We start from the raw sequence: 21,270 nt of genomic DNA on the forward strand, positions 1-21,270 counted from the left end.
GGGTTCTCTGAAAGCCAGGAAGTTCTTCCTTGTATCTGACCTGAATCTCTCCTGCTTTCAGTATGTTTTAAGTCAAAGCAATTCATTGGTTTTCAAGTCTTTCTTTTTCAGCTACAGAACACTTCATTAAAAAACAGAACCTTGGCCCTGGCCGGTTGGCTCAGCGGTAGAGCGTCGGCCTAGCGTGCGGAGGACCCGGGTTCGATTCCCGGCCAGGGCACATAGGAGAAGCGCCCATTTGCTTCTCCACCCCTCCGCCACGCCTTCCTCTCTGTCTCTCTCTTCCCCTCCTGCAGCCAAGGCTCCATTGGAGCAAAGATGGCCCGGGCGCTGGGGATGGCTCTGTGGCCTCTGCCCCAGGCGCTAGAGTGGCTCTGGTCGCAACATGGCGACGCCCAGGAGGGTCGCAACATGGCGACGCCCAGGATGGGCAGAGCATCGCCCCCTGGTGGGCGTGCCGGGTGGATCCCGGTCGGGCGCATGCGGGAGTCTGTCTGACTGTCTCTCCCTGTTTCCAGCTTCAGAAAAATGCAAAAAAAAAAAAAAAACAAAAAAAAACAGAACCTCTGGGCTTGCCTGGTCAAGGCACATATGGGAGTTGATGCTTCCAGCTCCTCCCCCCTTCTCTCTCTCTGTCTCTCCTCTGTCTCTCTCTCTCTGTCTTTCCCTCTCCTCTCTAAAATGAATAAATAAAAAATTAAAAACAAAACAAAACACAGAACCTCAATTTATAAACATGCGTTCACAGAGCTGCCATGCATGAACAAGGGTAGGGCATGCACCCCAGATTCCCAGGTGTGGGATGTGAAGCCCCGAGCACCTGGGGCACAGTCAGAAAGCCCTGGTTGGCTCAGTGATCTTTCTGCTCCTTTGTGGGCCCAGTCCTGTGCATAGCAAGATAGCAAAGACCTCTGAGAAGCAGATGGGAAGTCTACTCATGGAGTGCCACTGGCCTAGTAGGTGAGGCCACACCCAAACCAGGGTTTGAGGACCAAGAGCAGAGAGGCCCAGCCCCTACCCTGCTAAGAACTTGCTGTGACACTGAGAAAGTAGTTGTCCCACTCTGGGCTCTGGTTTTCCTGTGCACCTGGGGTGGGGAGGGGGGCTTCCCTGGCGTGGGCATGCTCTGCAGTGAGGTCTGGGAGGGGAGGCTGTCTTGCTGACCAAACTGTACACTTAAGCCATGAGGGAGCTACACTGAAGCAGTTTAGCACAGCAGTGGCAGGAGGCTTAGCAGAGCCAGCTCTTCCAGCAGGATGTGGGCAGGGGCTGAGTGGGAAGAAGGAATGGCCAACAGGGCAGGTGCTGTCCAGAACATGGGTCAGCCATGCTGCCATGCCACCTTGCTGGCAGCCCCAAGCCACGACATTATATCTAAGACAAACGTGGCTTCTTTTGTCATTCTAGCTCTCAGAGGAGGAGTGGGAGGCTTTCATGAAGAGGATTTGCTTATGCTGTGAGAAAGTAGAGAGGATTTGGAGGAGTAAGGGGCACAGGGAGATGGGAACAGAGATCTGGGGCCTTAGGAGATGCCTCTTCGCCCTCCTGGGGAGCCTGGGCCACTTGGCTTTATCTGGGAAGGGCAGCCATTGTTGGGGTATTGTGCCCAAAGAGGGACCTGAGGCCAGCCCCTCCTGCTCTTTGAGCCTCATGTCCTCAGTGGTGACCTGGGAGCGTTTCTTGGCTTGCAGGGCTGTGAGGCTGCACACAGTGCAGTTAGGGCTCCCACACTGTCGTTCTGGAGGCGTGAACCCTGTTATAACATAGCCCCACCCTCTCTTGTTTGGAGTTGTAGACTCTCTCCAGAAGTGTGGGGAACTAGGACCGCCCCCGCTCCTCCCCCAGCCCCGAGAAAATCCAAGTACAAAATTCAGTTCATTCAAAAATTACTCCTACACATTCAGTAACTGGCAACACAGTACTTCCCAAAACACAACCTATGCCAACAGGTGGGGAAAGGGTCCTAATTCAAGAAGCCTCTGAGAACTGGACATACGCTGGGGCAGGGGGCATGTTGGAAGCCAAAGGGGAGCTGGATGGGGCCAGGAACCAGGGGGTGGGGGTAGACAGTGAAGGAGCAGACGGACCAGGGAGGGAACAGGCTCAAGTCCCAGATCCAAAGGCCCACTGTGCATTTGTTCCTGACATCAAATAAGAACCACAGCTCAGCTTAGCACCGCTGCTCCCACCCTGTTCTTCCCTCCTCCCCAGGCACACCCATCCTGGGTCTGTGAGGTGTGGGACTTGGATCCCCAGGCAGGGAGGCAGCAGCCAGCAGGCCCACATTGGCCAGTGCAGCTGGCTGTGTACTGGGCTGTCTTACTCATGTGCGAGCCCACATCTGGGTACACCAGGATTATTTCCAGCTCCCCCTCCCCTGCCTGCCCCCTCCTGGCACCACACCCAGTTCCCAGATGGAGCCTATACACTTCCCCTGAGAACTCCCACATGCTCCACTCCCTGCTAGCCATTGCCAGTGGCGGCCCACCTGGCCTGGCCCCCTCCTGGGCCCCTAGGCAACTGCACTGAAAGGCCCTTTTTGTCCTGCCTAGGCAGGCGTGCAAACATTGGGAGGGGCTTGGTTATACTTGGTCTGGATCAGCTTTTACAGAGCCTGGTGGGCTAGGCCCAGGGCCCTAACCCCTGCCCTGCCTTGCCTTGCCCTGCACTGCCCTGCCCCAGCAACCCCAGGCCCTAGTGCATGGCTCAGAGGCTGTCTCCAACATCATTGGTCCTCCGACCATCCAGCAGAGTCTGCCCTGGTTCAATTCCTTGCATCTGAATGGCCTGTGCTAAGACACCCTATTGGTTTAGAGCCCCCACCAGGTAACAGCTCCTGCCTGAGTCCCACTTCAGCCCCTTGCCATCTTCCTTTCAAAGACAGCTACATAGGCCCAGCCAGCGGAGGAAGAGATGACCTGTGTGTTCTGTCCTCACTCTGGCCTCCAGCAAACCTGGTCTTCCCTGATGCTTATCATGCTGCTGAGAGCCCCCCGAAGTGCTCTGAAGGAGCTGGACACCACATACAGTCACATGGATGGGAACTCTCTCAGAACAGGACAGGGTCTCTACCTCAGCAGCTGGGCTTCTTGGTGGGACTTAGAACATGTAGCTTCCTCCCTGGGACCTCGAATTTTCCTTCAGTACAGGTGGAATGTTGGCCCAGATAGTTTCCAAGGGTGCTCAGCTCAGCCCAGTACACCTCATTCTGGTGGGCCTTTGAGGCCAGGAGTGCCCAGCAGTGTGGGAGTGATGCCCTCCTCAGGCAGGGGCTGCACCCATTGCAGAGACCAGGACACAGAGCCAAGCCAGGCATGGCGCCAGAGATGGGTTTTGAAGGAGAGCTCTGCCTGAGAGGGGAGAGGACACCAGCTTGCCTACCTCCTACCAGTTTTCAAATCCTTCCTAGAGGCAGCTCCACTGCCACCGTGTTGCTCTCCTCTCTAAAACCTCTGGCTTCCTCAACAAGCACAGGCAGCGGGCTGTGTTTTGCCACTTAAGGTTTCTGTGCCCCAGTGCAGTTGCTTTTCCTGGCTTGTGCTTCCAGTGTGCCTTACAGCCAGGCTGCTGGCCTCTTGTCTAAGCGTCCCTCTGCTCACACCCAGCTCAGAGCCTCTGACCGCTGAGCCCCTTGCTGGGTTGCTGACCCTGGCACCTCCTCCAAGTCTGGGCTCAAGGATCACCTACCTTCTGCCTGGCCCCAGCTTGCCTCCAAATCTCTTCCCTCCATACTCTTTATCTGGGTCTTTGCAGACATGACAGGAATTGCTGTCTGAGTTTTTAGTGCTTTTTCTGCCTCCTGAGCAAATCCAAGTTCAGCCTGTGCATTTCTGTGGGGTGCCCAGACTGGGGCCTGCTTGTGCATTTTCAAAGCTGAGGAGGTTTAGAGAGGGGCTCTCCATTGAAGCCCAAGGACATGGTGGTCCTGAAACCTCTCCTTTGGCTGAAGGCTGGGCGGGGGGGGGCTACCTGAGTGGACTTCCCTAGTCACTGCAGGGTTCCCTTCCCACCTCTTTAGAGGCCCAGCCCATCGCCCAGGACCTGAAACCTCGGAGGACTGGGTTCCTGGGAACGGGAGCAGAAAGCCTCAGGATCCAGTTCTGACTCAACCCAGATAGTGCATGTGGGGGTCCTACACTGACTCACAGCTCCCTTCTAGTGGCCTGGGCCCCTGGAAGGGAGATTCAGGTCCTTCTTCTGCTTGCACTTGCTCTTGGGGATTGTCCCAAGAACTGAAGGCTGAAGCACTAATTCACACATGAGCAGTAATGACTGGTGGGCTCTGAGGCCACCATTCCTGCAGCATAATCAGGGTCCTGATTATGAGAGGAAGAAAGTAGCAAGGGTGGGGTTTCTGGTGCTGGGAGTGGGAGGGGATCTGTCCTACCAGCCTTCAGAAGGCAGACTGTCTTTCAGTCTCTGCTGGGGTCAGCCTGGGACAGGGAGGGTTGTCAGGGCTGTCTGAGGGACAAGCCCCTTCTGGAGCATAGGACACAGAGGGATACCAGCCCTAACTCTAGGAGGCTGAAGAGTGCGTGGGTGGTCCTGTCTGTCACCAACCAGGCCTTCTCAGTGTGGAGAGAGAAAGAAAGACAGGAGGGGGAAGGAGAAGGCAGGAGGAAGGTGGTGATGAAGAGGCCAGACAGAAGCAGCACCTGGGGTCCAGGGGAGCAGAAGCAGGAGCAGAGCTGAGAGGTGGCTGGCAGAGGTGGTGGGGGAGTTGCCTATGCCCCTCCCCCCAGCACAGAATGGGGCTGGGTGGCTTCCTCCCCCTTCCTGGTCTGGGTGGCTGAGGCTGGGGTACTTCTACTTGTCATTGAGTGTCATTTGGGCATCACGTGGTCATAGAAAGCCTGCTGGGCTCAGGGGTCTCAGGGAGCACTGAGGTGACTCCACCAGGTATAGGGATAGCCCCACGCAGAGCCATGCCCTGGGTCAGTGATTTTCAACCTTTTTACACTTGGGGACTAGTGAAAATAGAATTATTTCAGGGACCGCTAAGGCAGAAATCATGCTGAGTATATGCGAATTCAACTAAGATCATTGGGTCTACAATCTTTATACAACATCAGGGTGGTTAACTCTTTCATGGTCCAGCAAGAAATTTCTGGTAGACCAGTTGTGGGCTGGAATGATGGTTGAAAAACATTGCCTAGGGCCTAGGCAATCCCACTCTGGTGGGGGGGGGCAAGCTCAGGAAGCAAGAGCTCATGTAACTCTGAGATGGAGAGCTGTCACTGGGGGGTCCAGGGTCTGTCCCCTGCGAAACTCCCAGAGACCCCAGCCTGGGGTGGCAGGAACTCAGCACCCTGGTCTCCTGCTCTGGGGGCCACTTCTGGGCCCTCCTGTCCCTTTTCTTTACCTGAGAAACCCTCCCCAGGTTCTGCCAGTCTGGGTCGGGGTCTTAGGCCCCTCACTCACCTGCAGATGCTGGTTCTGCCAACATAGCCAAGATCAAAGCCAGGGTCAGAGCACAGGCCCAGGTTGGGGGCTGAGGACCTGACTGCATGGCAGCAGTTGGCAGCAGGACTCAGAGAGGAGCCCCAGCAGGATCCCAAGCCCTGGGCCAAAGTCTTCAGCTGAGAGAGTGCTGCTCCTCTGCAGAGGGCTGGGGCTCGCAGCCTGCTGCCTACTTAACTCCAGGGGGCGGAGCGGGCGCTGTCAAGAGCTCTGGTTTCAGGCTGGGGCTCCCTGCCTGCCCCCCCAACCTTCTTAAAGGGCCCGTTTTGGGGCTGCTTCTTTCCATGCGGGGGTGAGAGAAACCCTTAGAGTTCAGTCAGACCCAGGCCCCAGCCTGAATATCTGGGACAAAGTTCCAGAGGGCACCAGACCCACAACATTTGGGCTAGCGCACTCACATCTCTCCCTTTTGCCCTTGCAAGTGCTGCTGGTGGTGGTGGGGGTCCTTACTTATAGCAGGCTTAGGAGAAGGTCCCTATCCCACTGCCTCTGAGGTCTCCTGAGGACTGCAGTTGGGCCGAGAGGCACCAACCTGAGGTTCTACACTGATTCTGGGCCCACTGGCATTGCAACCTTGACCTTCTCTGCCCTTCAGGGACTCAGTTCCCAGCCTGTAAAGCAGAGACATTCTGTACTCACCCACTAGGCTGGAGGGATTCTCAATTCCATGGTATTATTTGCCTCAAAATAACCCTGCAAGGTGGGTAGAACCACCCTTCCCCCCTTGCATGCAGTGGGAGACTGGTTCAGAGCTGGACGTGGTTCTTTCTAGGCCCCCAGGTAGACATTAAACCCCTGACCACTTGGTACCAGGACTCCAGGTCTCCTGACTCCGAATTTAGTGTTTCAGCTCCCTGGGGCTATCTCCTGGAAATCCGGCCCTGGATTTAGCTCCTACCTAACGGCTTCAGCTGGGGCCCTGCTCCTCTTGGCTTCCTCCCAGGCAACAACATCATTCTTGTCCCAAACAGGAGAAGAAGCAATATTATTGCTGTGTGTCAGGGCCTCGTGGCTCTGCCTGCTGGCCCCAGCATCAGTATTCCCTGGCCTCAGTTTTTAGGACCAAAGAATGGGTGTGCTCTCCCTTCCTCCATCAGATTCCCTGTCACACCTGCCTGCTTCAGTGCCCCCCCTCAACCCTACTCCACCAAGGACTGTCTCCCCAGCTTCTCCCCTTGACCAGTAACATCTCCTCACTAGGAGTATGCAACAAAACAGAGCAACAAAACAGTATGCAACAAAACAGAGCAACAAAACAGTATGCAACAAAACAGAGCCCCATTTTGAGATCAAGAAACTGAGGCTTAGAGAGCATCTGGGACATGAGCAAGTCTCCACAGCTGCTAGGAGGTAGAGCCAGGCGTTGAACCTAAGCCCAGCTGACCCCAAACTCAGCAGTCCTACTGCGGCACAGTGGGATGGGGCCAGGCCTGGGACAGAGTCTGAGTACTACTCTTGAACCCGGCCCTGGTATTCAAATTCCGGCCATTTGACTTAGCTGCCCAAACTCGGGTGAGTTGCTTGACCTTTCTGTGGCTCAGTTTTCTTGTTCCAAACATTGAGTTTGTGAAGACTAAACGCTTGAAGGTACAAGCGCCTCGCCTGGGGTCTGGTATACAGTAGGTGCTCAACAAATGCTGCCATTTCTCCTGCTTTTCTGCCCTCCTGCTGTACAATGCTCTGTGTTTTGGTTTGTAAACAGCTTCACAACCTTCCCCTCCTTTGAAGGAAAGCCCCTTGGAGGCCGAGCTTACCCCTTCAGAGGTAGCTGCATATAATAGGGGCTCAATGCATGCATTCTGCTGCTATTCTGTGGGAACTCTGGCACTCCTGAGAAGTCACATCTAGTTCACCCTAGAAGACCCGGGGCAGGGCTGTGTTCAGTTTGGTCTCGGTGGCAATAAAGCCATTGATTCCGAGACATATCTCTCCCTTCTCTTCCTTCTCCCCAAGTCAGCAAGGCACCTGGTCCTTGTTAGGGGTTAATTACTGGCCCAGCATGGGCTTGGGGCAGGGGCGGGGTTGCTGGGGAAGACTGTTTGGAGGAACAGAGCTTTCATTTTAGGAAGAAAAAAAAGAAGGTTGGAGAAGGCGTTTTTTATGAGTCAAAAACTCAGGGGAGGGAGATTTCCACCCATCCTGTCTCCCCATCCTTCCCTCTTCTCTGTCTGCCGCCTTCTTCCAGATCCCTGTCCATACAGACTGACTTGCAGGGAGTCCCCTGTCTGTGGAGCCTCCAGCCACAGTTCAGAATAGGAGTCAGGATTAGCCACAAGCCTCCGCTGCCCTGTTGCTGGCGAAGAAGAGAAACAGGCCTGGAAGAATCACACCTCTGCTGAACTTCCCAGTTTACAAGACCTTCACCTGGGCCCTTGACAACCGGGAAATGAGTGTGAGACAGCATTACCTTTGTCACTTAGGAAAACAGCAAGGCTGTAGTGGGAAGTGGTGCTGGAGCTCCAGCACCCATGGGCCTGGCCTTGCTCAGCCTGGAGTTCAGCATTGGATGGATGCCCAAATCTGTGCTAGGTGGTGTTGGGCCAGGCAGACTGGCAGAAAGTTGGAGCCCTGTGTTAGTTTTGCACTGGTCCCTGACCACCTCCTACTGTCTGAGAGCAAAAGTCGTTGGACTAGGCAGGACTGGGTAGTGCCTGCTGCCTGCTCCCCAGTCATCCCTTCCCTGCCTCCTCAGCACGCGCCTGAGACCCCGGAGCTCTCAGGGAGTCACCCAGAGCTGACCAGGGCCTCACTGGCATCCTCAGGCCTTCTCCCTCTGTATTTCAACCTTTGCCTTGACTTTCTCTGGCTTGGGTTGGCCATTTGTCCTCAGTGACCATCACTGACAGCCCCTGACTCCCTGGCCATGTCTCAGCCTCCTCCGGCCTTCCTTCCCACCACTGACCTCCGTGTCCAGAGACTCTTTGGGGTAGTGATGTCTGCAGTCTCCTTGTGCCTTGCTGGGTCAGGAAGTATGAGTCAGAACCTCCCTAGGCCTCTTGACTGACTCCTTCCTGGCACAGCACAGGACAGCGCCCCCAGTGTGGGGCAGTGGGAGACTCACATCATGCCCAAAGAAGGAAGCAAGATGCCCACGCCCCAGGGTGGGAAGGGAATTCTGAATTTCCTGAAGCCACAATGAGCTGTGGTACATGCTGCCTCGGTTTCCCCAAAAGGTCTGCCCCTAGGAGAACGAACAGCAGAGAGCCAGCATCACTCCTTCCCCTGCCTGCAGAATTCAGCCAAGCCAGCTGGCCAGGCCAGGCCATCCTGGTCACTCTACCCTCAGCACTTCTGGGACTGAGTCCTACTCTGGCAGCGGCTGTGGCTTGGTCCTGCCCTTGGCCAGGGCCTGGCATACTGAGTGCCTCTATGTTTTGCACCTTGACTGTCTGGGCCCCACCCAAGGAGCCTGTGGCCAAAGCTGGCTTGCTGGTAAATGGTGGGTGTTTGTGTCCTAGATGGGACAGTACCTGAGCTGAGGTGTGCTCCCACTGCCCAGGCCCTGCTCTCAGGAAACTGGCCTTCTGCCACAAAGGGCACAGAATGCAGGCCACTGTGCAAGGGGACAGGTTTTTGGCCCTGATTTTGTGGCCCCCTAGTCTCATGGCAGGAGCCCCACAGTCGCGGGCTCTCAGCCCAGCCTGGGCCTCTGACCAGGGGCCTCTGCCAGCAGTGGTCTTGCTCCTGTTAAGGCTGAATGTATCGAAGGAGCTCCTCCAAGCAGGGGCTGGGCACACAGTAGGGGTGGGGTAGCTATTCCTAGCAATTACAAAATTCAGAAGCTGAACAATGTTTGCCGCCCTCGGGAGCTGGTTGTGGACCAAAAGAGGCCAGTGGCACAGATTAGCCCCGGCAAGGGAAAGAGTCTGAGCCACACCCAATCCCTGCTGGGGAGTCAGGCTGGGGGTGGGAGGACTCTCTCAGAGCCTCTGTTCCCAGTATCAGACACTCATCTTCCATACTGCGTCCACCAAGGCTGCGGCTTTGGTGGCGATGACCAGCTGGCCACAGCTGTCTCCCCCTGGGGTTGCACCATTTCTACATATTGATTCATTTTGTTAACTCCTGCTGTGCTCCCTGCAGAGGAAACCTATAGGGAGGGGATAGAAAGACCTCCGTCTGGATGGGAATCTGTGCCAGTACTTGCTCAGGGTCTAGCGTAGGGTGGGGACCTCTGGGGACCAGGGAGGGCTTCCCAAAGGGATGAGCCATACCTCCTGGGGACTGTGAGTGAGGCTTCAACAGGTGTTAGGGGGCATGTGTCTGAGCTGGTGGCTGGGCAGGGCCGTGGAAAGAATGCACGGGTTAGGAGCCAGGAGCCGGATTCTGCCAAGCCTTTCTGTGTGGCCCCAGGTGAGTCACATCAGATCTCTGTAAATCACAGAGCTGCCATGATGCTTGGAGGGTGCCCTCCAATGGACATGCTAGGGCTTCATAAACTGCAAAGGGCAGTGCCTGATGGTTATGCTGATGGAAGGTGTGGATGCCAGGGTTTTGCTTTCTGTATGATTCTTGGGAGTCCCTCGAGTGAGAGGCAAGACTGACAACCAAGAGCCAGTCAGGGCCAGCCAGCAGGGTTGTCCTCAGCCCATGTGGGGCTTGTGGGTCTGCCACTCTACAGAAGGACATGGAGCTTGGATCTCAGCCTCTCTGGTGAGGTGTCCTTGTGCAATACTACGCCTATGGTAGCCAGCCTCCAGGATGGCCCTCCTGCCCTGGTGTAGTCACCTCCCACATTGAACAGGGCTGGCCTGCACGGTCAACAGGGCACTGCAGAAATAGAATATGACTTCCAAGGCAAGATCATAAAAGACATGGTAGCTTTTGCCTTGCTATCACCTGATTGCTTGCTCTGGGGGAAGCCAGACCCCATGATTGGACACCTTGCTGGGCACCTTATCACATCTTGACTACCTCTTCTTCTTCCTTCACCTCCTCTTCCTCCCCCCCTCCTCCTCTTCTCTCGTCCTCTTCCTCTTCCTCCTCCTCATCCTCCTCCACCTCCTCCTCCTTTTCTTCTTTGCGTGCACACGCAAGAGAGAGACAGGAAAGGAGAGAGACGAAAAGCATCAATTCTTTTTTTTTTTTTTTTTTTAAAGTTTTTTTTTTTTTTTTTTCCATTTTTCTGAAGCTGGAAACAGGGAGAGACAGTCAGACAGACTCCCGCATGCGCCCGACTGGGATCCACCCGGCACGCCCACCAAGGGCGAGGCTCTGCCCACCAGGGGGCGATGCTCTGCCCATCCTGGGCGTCGCCATGTTGCAACCAGAGCCACTCTAGCGCCTGAGGCAGAGGCCACAGAGCCATCCCCAGCGCCCGGGCCATCTTTGCTCCAATGGAGCCTTGGCTGCGGGAGGGGAAGAGAGAGACAGAGAGGAAAGCGCGGCGGAGGGGTGGAGAAGCAAATGGGCGCTTCTCCTGTGTGCCCTGGCCGGGAATCGAACCCGGGTCCTCCGCACGCTAGGCCGACGCTCTACCGCTGAGCCAACCGGCCAGGGCCTAGCATCAATTCTTTATTGCAGCATCTTAGTTGTTCATTGATTGCTTTCTCAGATGTGCCTTGGGGGAAGGGGACTGCAGTCAAGCCAGTGACCCCTTGTTCAAGCCAGCGACCTTGGGCTTCAAACCAGAAACCTTTGGGCTCAAGCTGGTGACCTTGGGGGTTTCAAACCTGGGTTCTCAGCATCCCAGGTTGATGCTCTATCTACTGCGCCACCACTGGTCATACCTGACTGCCACTTTTTGAGAGAACTGAAGCCAGAACCATCCAGCTAAGCTGTGCCAGAACTGCTGACCCACAGAAACAGCTTTAGGTTTTGAGGGCCATTTGTTACGCAGTGATAGATGAGGGATACACACCAGCACAACTGTAAATTTAGTCCTCTGAATCAGACTAAAAATGTGTCTGGGACTCAGAAAGCAGGACTCTGCTCCCTTGTGGAGGAGTGATGTTCCCCTGAACCAATCAATGGATTGACTCACTCACTTGTTCATTCGTTCATTTATTCATTGAACAGATATTTTCCAGCACTTACCATTTGTTAGGCACCATGAGAGTAAATGTCAGAGACCCTGCCTTTGGGAGCACTGCGTCACTTGGTGATTGTTGGATGTGGGCAGTCAGGACAAGCAATCCCCAGTGTCACTTGGTGATTGTTGGACGTGGGCAGTCAGGACAAGCAAGATGTCTAGGACATGCTCAGTTTCTGAGCTTTGGCACTTGGATGAATGGGGATATGGTTCATTGAGATAAATAGGTGAGAGGGCCACTTCATGAGAAATGCTTTGTGCATGTTGATTTGAGGATGCTTGTGAGAAACCCAAGTGGCACTGTGCAGGCTGCCAGGTATGTGGGTCTAAAGTTCCTCAAAAGTCTAGGCTGGAGGCATATATCCCAGAATTGTTGGGGTGCAGATAACAGGGTTGAATCAACAAGAGGTGATGAGACTACCCAGGGGGAGGTGGGAAATAAGAGGAAGGATTGGACTCTCACACACCAATGTTTTTATCTCTCAGTCTTTTTATTTTGGACATAATTTCAGACTTACAGAAAAGTAGCTAGACTGTTACAAATATTTCCCACTACCCTTCACCTGGATTTTCCAAATGGTTCATATTTTACCATGTTTTACATTCTTTTCTGCGTTACCTGTGTATCGTTCCCTGAACTATTTGGGAGCAGCTTACAGACACAACGCTCCTTTACCCTTAAATACTTGTGCATATTTTCTTTTTTCATAATCAAAGGGCAGCCATTGAAATCAGGGAATTCACACAGGCATGATACTTTTTTTTTTTTTTTTTGTATTTTTCTGAAGCTAGAAACCGGGAGAGACAGTCAGACAGACTCCCGCATGCGCCCGACCGGGATCCACCTGGCACGCCCACCAGGGGGCGATGCTCTGCCCCTCCGGGGTGTCGCTTTGCCACAACCAGAGCCACTTTAGCGCCTGGGGCAGAGGCCAAGGAACCATCCCCAGAGCCCAGGCCATCTTTGCTCCAATGGAGCCTCGGCTGCGGCTGCGGGAGGGGAAGAGAGAGACAGAGAGGAAGGAGGGGGAGGGGTGGAGAAGCAAATGGGCACTTCTCCTGTGTGCCCTGGCCGGGAATTGAACCCGGGACTTCTACAAGCCAGGCTGGCACTCTACCACTGAGCCAACCGGCCAGGGCCCAGGCATGATACTTTTTAAATATAGCCACAGCCATTTTCCCCAAAATGTCTCAACAGCTAGGGAAAATTCTGGCTCCTGTGTTGCATTTCATTGTCCTGTCTCTGGAGTTCCTATCAAGCTGGGAAAGTTTTTTTGGCATTTCCTTGTTGCTTATGACACTTCAGGAAGAGAAGATTAGTTTGTAAAGTGAATCCTGATTTGACTTGATTTGGTTTTTTCGTGATTAAAATCAGGCTAGGTACCTTTGGTGGGAACACCTTGATAGGGACACCATGTCCTTCTCAGGGCCTCCTCGCTGGAGGTACCCACTGCCTCTCTGTCCCATTCTGGGTGATGTTAATGTACACAGCTTATTTGAGGGGGCGACTGGCAGGAGTCTCCCTGTGAAGTTATGTTTTTCCCTTCGCAATGAGGAAGCGTGTGCCAACATTGGAAGGTCAGGTCGGGATGAGTATGAGGAGCTAGGAGGGAAGCCTGTGGGGGAGCAGGGGAAGCACGAAAGAAGTGAGAGCATCTTAGAACCAGGAGGAGGCGCTGCAAGGTGGAGGGAGTGGTCAGTCAGTGAGGTCCAGTGATGGGCAAGGGTGAATGGGTCCATTGGCTGTAGTCCCCACATGCAGGTCACAGCTGAGGTGGTGGGAAGCCAGAGTGGGAAAGGGAGTGAGACTGGACACCAGGAAAATGGGGACGTGTGGGCCAGGGAGATGGTCTGCACCAATGGAAGGATGCAGGGTATGTACAGGGAGCTAGGAAGGGGCAAAAGAGTTAAAGCAGAGAGGGACCACGGACAGCAAAATATTCTTTTTTTTTTTTTTTTTAAGTGAGAGGAGGGGAGATAGTGAGACAGACTTCCCCATGTACCCCGGCAGGGATCCACCTGGCAACCCCTGTATGGGACCCATGTTTGAATCAATGAGCTATTTTTAGTGCCTGAGGCTGACACACTCAGACCAACTGATCCATCCTCAGGGCCTAGGGCCAATGCTTGTTCAAGCCACTGTCTGTGAGAGGGGAAGAGAGAGAAAAGGGGGAGAGAGAGAGGGAGAGAAGCAGATGGTTGCTTCTCTTGTGTGCTCTGATTGGGAATTGAACCCAGGACATCCATATGCCAAGCTGACACTCTATCCCCTGAGCCAACAGGCCAGGGTCCCAAAATGTTCTTGAGGAGGCCAAGGAGATGGGAGAAGGCTGAGTGCGTCCTTCCCAGCCCCAGAGGGAAGGGGGAACAGGCGACAGTGGAAGCTAGTGGTCATGATAGTGTGGCAGGGAGGGGCCTCTCTCTTCTGAGTAGAGAAGGGGGTGGAGCAGGGGCTGGAGGGAGGCCAGACATGGAGAGGGCATGATATGATCTGTGGAGAAGAGGACAGCATGCTGATCAAGCGGAGATGGGCACTTGAGTGGCACAAAGACAAGCCCAGGGTGGAGGGGCATGGGCTTTCAGCTGTCTAGTGCAGGTGGACAAGGCAGACCTGGCATTTACCAGGAAAAACTTAGATGAGGAGGGCAGTGAAGGCAGGAGAGGCTGAAGGATGGGGAAAATGGGCAGGGTCAGGGCCAGGGTCTTAGTGATAGCAGGCGACTGGTGCAAGGGGACTAGATCGAAGGAAGTGAAGAGGTGGGCTGGTGTTCTGAGGGAGGCAGGCAGTCAGTGGAGACAGGGAGAAGGAGGTGGGTGGCTGAGAGGGAGTGGAGGGCAGGTATTTGGAGATGAGGGGGTCTGGAAACTGGGAGACCAGAGGATTGGTGGGAGGTTTTTGGGAGGGAGCCTATGTCACCAGGATAATGGCAGGAGCTGGGGAGCTGGGGAGCTGGGGAGGAAGACCATGAGCCAGAACTGCCAGATGTGCAAGCTGGAGAGATGGCAGCCCTGAGATGAGGATGAGCACTCTGGATGCTGAACCCCCAGGACAGCAGTGCTTTAGACAGGGAGGAGACCCTGCCTGGTGGGTACTGAGAAGACAAGGGACCCTCTCTGTTTTGACTTAGAGGGATAGCACAGACCCTTTGGAGAAGACCAAGGGCTGCGTCCAGGGAGAGCAGGGTCTCTGTGAAAGCCAGAGGGGGGAGACTTTGGAACAGTAGCAAGTTTGGGGCAGAGGCAGGGCTGGGGCAGAGACAGGGCTGGGGCAGAGGCAGGGCTGGGGCAGAGACAGGGCTGGGGCAGAGGCAGGGCTGGGGCAGAGACAGGGCTGGGGCAGAGGCAGGGCTGGGGCAGAGACAGGGCTGGGGCAGAGGCAGGGCTGGGGCAGAGACAGGGCTGGGGCAGAGACAGGGCTGGGGCAGAGACAGGTTTGGAGCAGAAACAGGGGTGGAGAGTGGCTCAGTTTTTCCAGGAGAGCTGAGTGCCAGGATGACAGCAGCAGTGTGGGTCATGAGTGCCAGGAAGTCTCCCTGGGTCTCAAAGACCAAGAAACTTTCCCCAGACCAAGAAGGTGGAGGTCCCAGCCCCACATCTGGCCCCTGGCATGAAGAAGCCATCAGGGCCCCAGCCCAGTGGACTTGCCCCTTTGTCCAGGAAATGCCGATGAGGATGGGGGGTGGAGGAGAACCACCCTTGGCCTGGGCCAACTGAGGCTGGGCCAATCTTTGCCTTGCCAGGCCTCGCTTCTCCAAAAAGCAGGCTTGGCTACTCCATAGGTGATGTGAGGGGCACAGGCAGGCCTGGGGCTGTCAGACTGTTCAGAGCCTTCTGGACCGACAAGGGGTTTTTGGAGGGCCCAGCACTCCCTGCCTGTGCCCAGTCCTCCTGCGTCTGCTGGCGGGAGTGAATGTACAGTACACTGTGGTTTCTGTTAGATCAGAGGCTGTGATCCAGAGAGCCCTGGGGTTTGCTCTGGTCTGTCTGTGCTACTGGGGTGAGGGGAGACTTTGGGCAAGTCCTTCTCTTCCTGTTTCTGTGTACACACACACACACACACACACACACACACACACACACACACACGTATGTATTTATATACTTGGGGAGGGGTGAGAGACACCCTTTCTAAAGCCAGCTGCCATCTGTTCCCTGGATGGAAATCCCCCTTACCTGGTTGCCATCCGATCCCATGTGAGCTGTGAACCAGTGAGGGTGAGCAAACCCCAGGGCCCCTGAGAGACTTCAGGGTTGAAGGGGTCTCCAGCATTTCCTTGGCCCTGGGGCTCCCATGTCAATCATGTAGCAGCTGGGTGGCTATTTGACCACTCAGTGAGTCCTCTCACACTACCCCCTCCCTGGAGTGCTCCTCCATCCTCCTCTGTCCCTTGTTCCCGGCCTGGGATGCCAGCAGCAGGCAAGCATTGTCTGCAAAGCTATCAAACAGCTACACTTTAGTGTGAAATAATTGGCTTGATTCTTTCCCAAGGAAAAGCAGACTTGGATAGAAGGAAGGTCATGGGTGGGAACCTGGGAGCTAGGTGGGAGGGACAGGGGGTAAAGTGCCACCCTAAGGGCTGTGCGGGTTGCAGGAACCAACCCACAATCTACCCATTCTTTCCTGTCCTTTCCCCAACATGAGGGTACGCACCCAGAGTGAAGGTTGGGCTCTGTCATGCCACCTCCCTTTTCCTTCCCCGACCCAGGGTCCTGGGGACCCCGCAGGCTCTTGAGCCTGGTTGGGAGTAAGGGGCAGTGGGACCAAGTTCTTAGAGTTCCACAACACAGCAGCCAGTGTAGAATGTCTGTGTGCCACCACCATCCAGGAACCATGACGATGGCCAGAAATAAACACTGGGCTTCAGAGTCTAAATTCTGTGGTGATGTCATCTCCACAGCTTGCCTGCTCAGGCCCTGTGGCTGGCTGCACGCTGGACTGGATGGTCCCCCTGCTGAGGCCACAGTAGTGCCTTCCTTCTCAACCCCCATACTACTTCTGTAGTAGGGGAGAGCGTAGACACAGGGGATTGGGCAGGGCACCTGAGTGGGCCCCTCACGAACCCAGCTCCTTGCCTGCTGCTCAGCTCAGATGTCCTGGTAGCTGCTGTCGCCCCTTCCTTTTCCTTGGCCCCAGCATGACACTGCTCAAGGGGTCCAGGAATTCAAAGAAGGTGCAGGAACCCTCACGGCAGGAGGTAAAGCAGACTCCCATAGTCATGGCGATGATCAAAGGTGAGAGCAGCCCCTCCCATCCCCAAACTCAGAGCATTTGGCCCTTTCCTCTCTGTAGGGGCTGCGGAAGGGATCCCAGCCTTCCAGCCCTGAGCCTGCAGACTTTCCCAGAAGCCCACAGGAGACCTGTGCCTCCATGCTGAATTGAATGGACAGCAATTAGTGGCTGGGAATTTTCGGTGGGGAGGGACAGGGCGCCAACTTTGGGAAAAGGCTAGGGATTTTTGGAGGCTTTAGTCCGGCTTTAGCTTCCCTTGCTTCCCTTGAGTCTTACTCTTGAATGAAAGCAGAAAAGCTAATTTTTACTACATTGTTAATGACTGATTATTGCTCCAAGTAGGAGGTGGTTCATTGTATGATTAGACGTTCAGGCTCTGTTGTCTGATTGTCTCAGAACTTTCACATTACCAGTGTGTACAACTTTGGGCCACTTGATGTCTCTAAGCCTCACTGTTCTAATCTGTAAAATGGGAAAAATGATTATCTCTGTCTCACGGAGTTGTTGGGAGGGCTACACTGAAATAATCCACATGAAATGCTCAGCATAGACCTTGGCACAGAATCAGTGCTTAGTAAATTGTGACAATTACCTTTCTCACTGTGCACTGCCTGTCCTAGAGTGAGGACATTTTATCTGGAGACAGTGCCTTTCATTCGGGGAAGCAGCACAGCGATGCGCTTTGTGGCAGTAGGACATCAGGCGGGGCAGAAGACCCCAATGTTCTTACAGTGCTCTGCCCTGGGCGCCTATCTCGGTTCCGACCAGCCCAGACCGAGCGCTGCCCTGCTTGTCCTCACAGGTCCAGGGCCTGCCAAGTACTTGCGGCTGTCCTGCATGGGCTACCTAGGTCACGACAGCTCCTTGTTCCAGGAGCCAGCCTGCACGCTTCGTAGCCGGCACTCGGAGAAGCGTGAGTGCCCCCCCATGGGATTGAGTAGTCAATGTTAGGTGTTTGTGGGTGGTCACAAGAGGAACACAGGCCCTGGGAACCTGGGCCTGCCCTGAGCTGGACACCAAGGTGATCTGCTGGGTCCAGAAGAAGGCAGCAGGGCTGCCTAAGTGACTTACCCCTGATGGCAAGCCTGTGGGCACTTCCTAGCTGGACCTCCCCAGGGAGCTTTAAAGGGGGACCATCACTGTCCAGCTGGTGGAGCAGGGCCTCCTTGCTGTCTGGTCATTGGCGGGGGCCCTTCAGTTCTGGCTACCACGGGCTCACTTACCACAGCAGCAGGACATGAACACTGGGGGCTGGGGAGGAAGTGGTGGGATGGCAATCTCCAAGGCTTCCCAGTTTGCCTAGGGCCCCCAAGAATGGGGGAGCAGAAGGCCAAATGAGAGCTGGGACTGCCGGCCAAGGCTAGCAAGAGGAGAGCCTGGGTGGGGACGTGCATCTGGAGGTCTGAGACCTAGGGTGCCAGCTAGGCCACTCCCTGGGGTGACACACCTGCCTGGTTGAGTCTGGGCCCCTTTCTAATATTAAAAATAGCCACTGTGCCTATTATGACTCCTTGGTACCAATCCCCGACCAGCAGACCAAGCTGCTGTTATTCTATCTTCCCCTCAGCACAAGTTCTTGAGAATGTTAAGAGCCCCATTTTATAGATGAGGAAATCAACACTCCCCGAACACCCAAGAGCCCAAGGCATCAAAAGGGATTCCTTGGCTCCTCTCTTGGTGGGGGTGTTGCCTGGGGACAGTCCAGGTTCACCCTGGGGCAGCCTCTGGGGCTGACTGAGTCCACTGGCTGTCCTGCAGGAATCACAGACATACGCAGCCCTGGCCCTTGCTATTTCTTGGATCCTAAAATAACTCGGTTTGGAATGTCCAGCTGCCCGCAGGTTCCCATGGAGGAGCGTGTCGCCAACCTGTGTAAGATGGAAAGGGGTTGGGGCCTGGGAGGTTGAAGGATGGAGGTCCACGCTGAGGACCTGAGCAGGGGCAAAGGGTCAGACACCTCTTCCCAGGTGTGTCTGTAGATGCTGGCATTTTCCTGCAATGTCACATCAGGGCCCTGAGGCTACCATGTCTGTGTCACTATTTGATGTCTTGAAGCCAATGTTATGCACGCATGTCATGGGCGGGTGGTCACGCTAAAAGTGGGGCGCATGTCAGGGCAGCATTGTTACTGTGCTAATGCGCTCATGATCTGTCATGATATTGGGGTTTCCCTGGCACTAACAGGAACAATGCTGGAATGCTGACAGCCCAAAGGGCAGTAGTCTGATGACCCTTACGGTTTTTATGTTATGACAACAGGGTCACATTCTGATGTCAGGATGAACCAAGTCCCTCCCCTGCCTATGGTCCCATGCAGGGCTGGATGCATCCCTGCCCAAAGCTAAGTTGACTCTAGTAAAGTCATGTTAGGTTAACCATGGCCTCAGCCCCTACCCTTGCCCACATCCAGGTCTGAGCTCCACCCTGGCATCCTGCCACTACCACCTGGAGAAGACCCGCCCTCCCGGGGAGCGCAGGGCTCCGTACTATACTTTTGGCTACCGGTGCCCGTACAGAGTGACAGACCCCAACCTGGCCCCCAACCACTACCACCTGCCACTTGTGCTGGGGCCCAATGTTCCCACCAAACAAGCTGCTCCTTGCTACAGTTTGGCCTCTGCAGACAAGAACTGGTTCTATAAGAAGAATATGGCAGGAGGGCCAGGGCCAGCCATGTATACCCGACCTGAGCCCTCTGTCTACCAGAATCGCAGCCCCAACTACAGTATGGCCAAGCGCTTTGCCTACTTATTGGACCACAAGCCTCACCCTGGCCCGGGCTCCCACGATGTCCAGGAGGTCACAGTACACAAGCCCCGCACACCTGTTTTCACCATGGGCATCAAACACTCACCCCACCTGTGCCCGCTGATCATTGACATTCACAACTGAGGTCACCCCTTCTCCCCATGGGCTCACCCAGCCCTCCCCAAAGAGGATATTTTTATACCAAATTGAGCAACTTACTGAGGTTTGGAGCCACAGGGGTTTTGGTGCCTGTTGTGTTTAGCACACCACACAGAAGGTATTAGATAAATATTTTTATTTACTTGTTCTTTCATTTTGCTAACATTCATGACTGCATCATTTGGGCTTTGCCCTGGATGATGAATGGGGACACTGGGAGGCATTCCGGGGGCCCCTGTCTGGGAGAAGTTTTCTTCCGGCTCTCCAGGGGAGGCAGCCATGTGTCCCCTGCCTTGGGTAGAGAGTCCAGAGAGCTGACTTCTAGTCCTACACTGGCCACTAACATGCTGTGTGGCTCTATGCAGCTCCTGCCCCTCTCTGGGCCTTAGGGTTGCACTTTGGGCAGTGTGGGAGGGGGGTGGACCTAGAGGATGTCCCAGCTCCCTCTGGGCCCAGAAATGTATGACTTTGATCCTGACAAGAAGGGAGTAAGGTGAGTGGAAGTAAGCAGAGGAAGGAGGGGCCATTCTGGTTGGGGAAGGGGGAGAGGGGTGTTTTCTTGGGGGAGGGACCCAGGAGGATGAGCAGAGACAGTGCATAGAAGGAAGGGTATTCCTGGTGAAGTGAAGATAAGAGGACCAAAGGTTGCAGGGCAGGGGGCAGGCGAGGTACAGGGCCAGAGTCCTGGCTACAGGAGACCGGGTGGGTGGGGCCAGAGGGTTCACAGCTGCAATGGACTCAGGCTTTGTCCTCAGTGCAGTGGGTTAGAGAAGACACAGACTTTTCAGAATTCTTTGGAGAGAGGAGCCTGGCAGGATGGGCAGAGCCTGGAGGCTTTAGTCAGCTTAGGGAGGGGGCAGAGGGGGCAGAGGCTACTGGGAGGAGGGTCCACACATACATGCTCTTTCGAGCTCGTGTGTCCCCAGCCTCAACAGCTTAGCTCTGCAGTGTCCATTTGGGGAGAAGCCACACACTAGCCAGGAGAGGGCAGTGTTGCCTCGCTCCTGAGTCCAGGTCCCCCCTCCCCCCATTTGGCTTTTGCTCCAGGGGAGCCTGGAGTCTTGGGGGCTGGTTGTTGTCTTTTCTTGATTCTTGGTATCTGGATCCTTCATCTGACCTGCCCCCAGCCCTGGCCAGCCACTCTCCCAGCTCCCCTGGACACAGGGGGTGTGTGTGTAGGGGGGTTGTACCCCTGCTCTGCAGCCCCGGAGCCAGTGGCAGGAGAGAGGGTGGGCTGAGGGGAAGAGGAGAGGAGGCAGCATGTGCCCTAGACTCCACAGCACAGGCAGGGGCAGCTTCTTCCACATTCATTGCTCCAAGAACGGAGGGAGGTCAGAGAAAGGGCTCTTCAGATGGCTCTGGTGTGTCTGCCAGCTCCTTCTTGTGAATCTGAGAAATATTCAGGCTTGAACTGAAAGTGAAAATTAAATCGAAGAACTAACTTTGGCCAGAAAGGAACAGAGAATTATCTTTGGAATATTAAACACACACACACACACACACACACACACACACACACACACACAATTTATTAAGAGGGCTTGTAGAAAATTTCGCATACCTGACTTTGGACCTGAAGGCCCCCCCCCCCCCCCCAATTCCCATCCTCCCCAAGGCCTGGGGTATTGTGCCTGTCCTCTCT

General features: G+C 55.0%; 2 protein-coding genes across 2 annotated transcripts in view; one reads left to right on the plus strand and one right to left on the minus strand.

Moving 5' to 3' along the window:
* CSPG4 (chondroitin sulfate proteoglycan 4) overlaps window positions 1-5,579 on the minus strand; it is a 38,106-nt gene extending 32,527 nt beyond the window's left edge. The window contains exon 1 of the mRNA XM_066278274.1: window positions 5,422-5,579. Coding sequence (XP_066134371.1) covers window positions 5,422-5,509 — 88 coding nt within the window. The 5' untranslated portion in view covers window positions 5,510-5,579. The remainder of the gene's footprint in view (window positions 1-5,421) is intronic.
* Window positions 5,580-16,626: 11,047 nt separating this feature from the next.
* CIMAP1C (ciliary microtubule associated protein 1C) lies at window positions 16,627-19,613 on the plus strand. The gene is made up of 4 exons (XM_066276732.1): window positions 16,627-16,723; window positions 17,524-17,634; window positions 18,480-18,593; window positions 19,132-19,613. The coding sequence occupies exons 1-4, from the start codon at window positions 16,627-16,629 to the stop codon at window positions 19,611-19,613; spliced, it is 804 nt and encodes a 267-aa protein (XP_066132829.1).
* The last annotated feature ends 1,657 nt before the right edge of the window (window positions 19,614-21,270 follow it).

This window comes from Saccopteryx bilineata, chromosome 4 (genome assembly GCF_036850765.1).
Source record: "Saccopteryx bilineata isolate mSacBil1 chromosome 4, mSacBil1_pri_phased_curated, whole genome shotgun sequence".
Lineage (NCBI taxonomy): Eukaryota > Metazoa > Chordata > Mammalia > Chiroptera > Emballonuridae > Saccopteryx > Saccopteryx bilineata.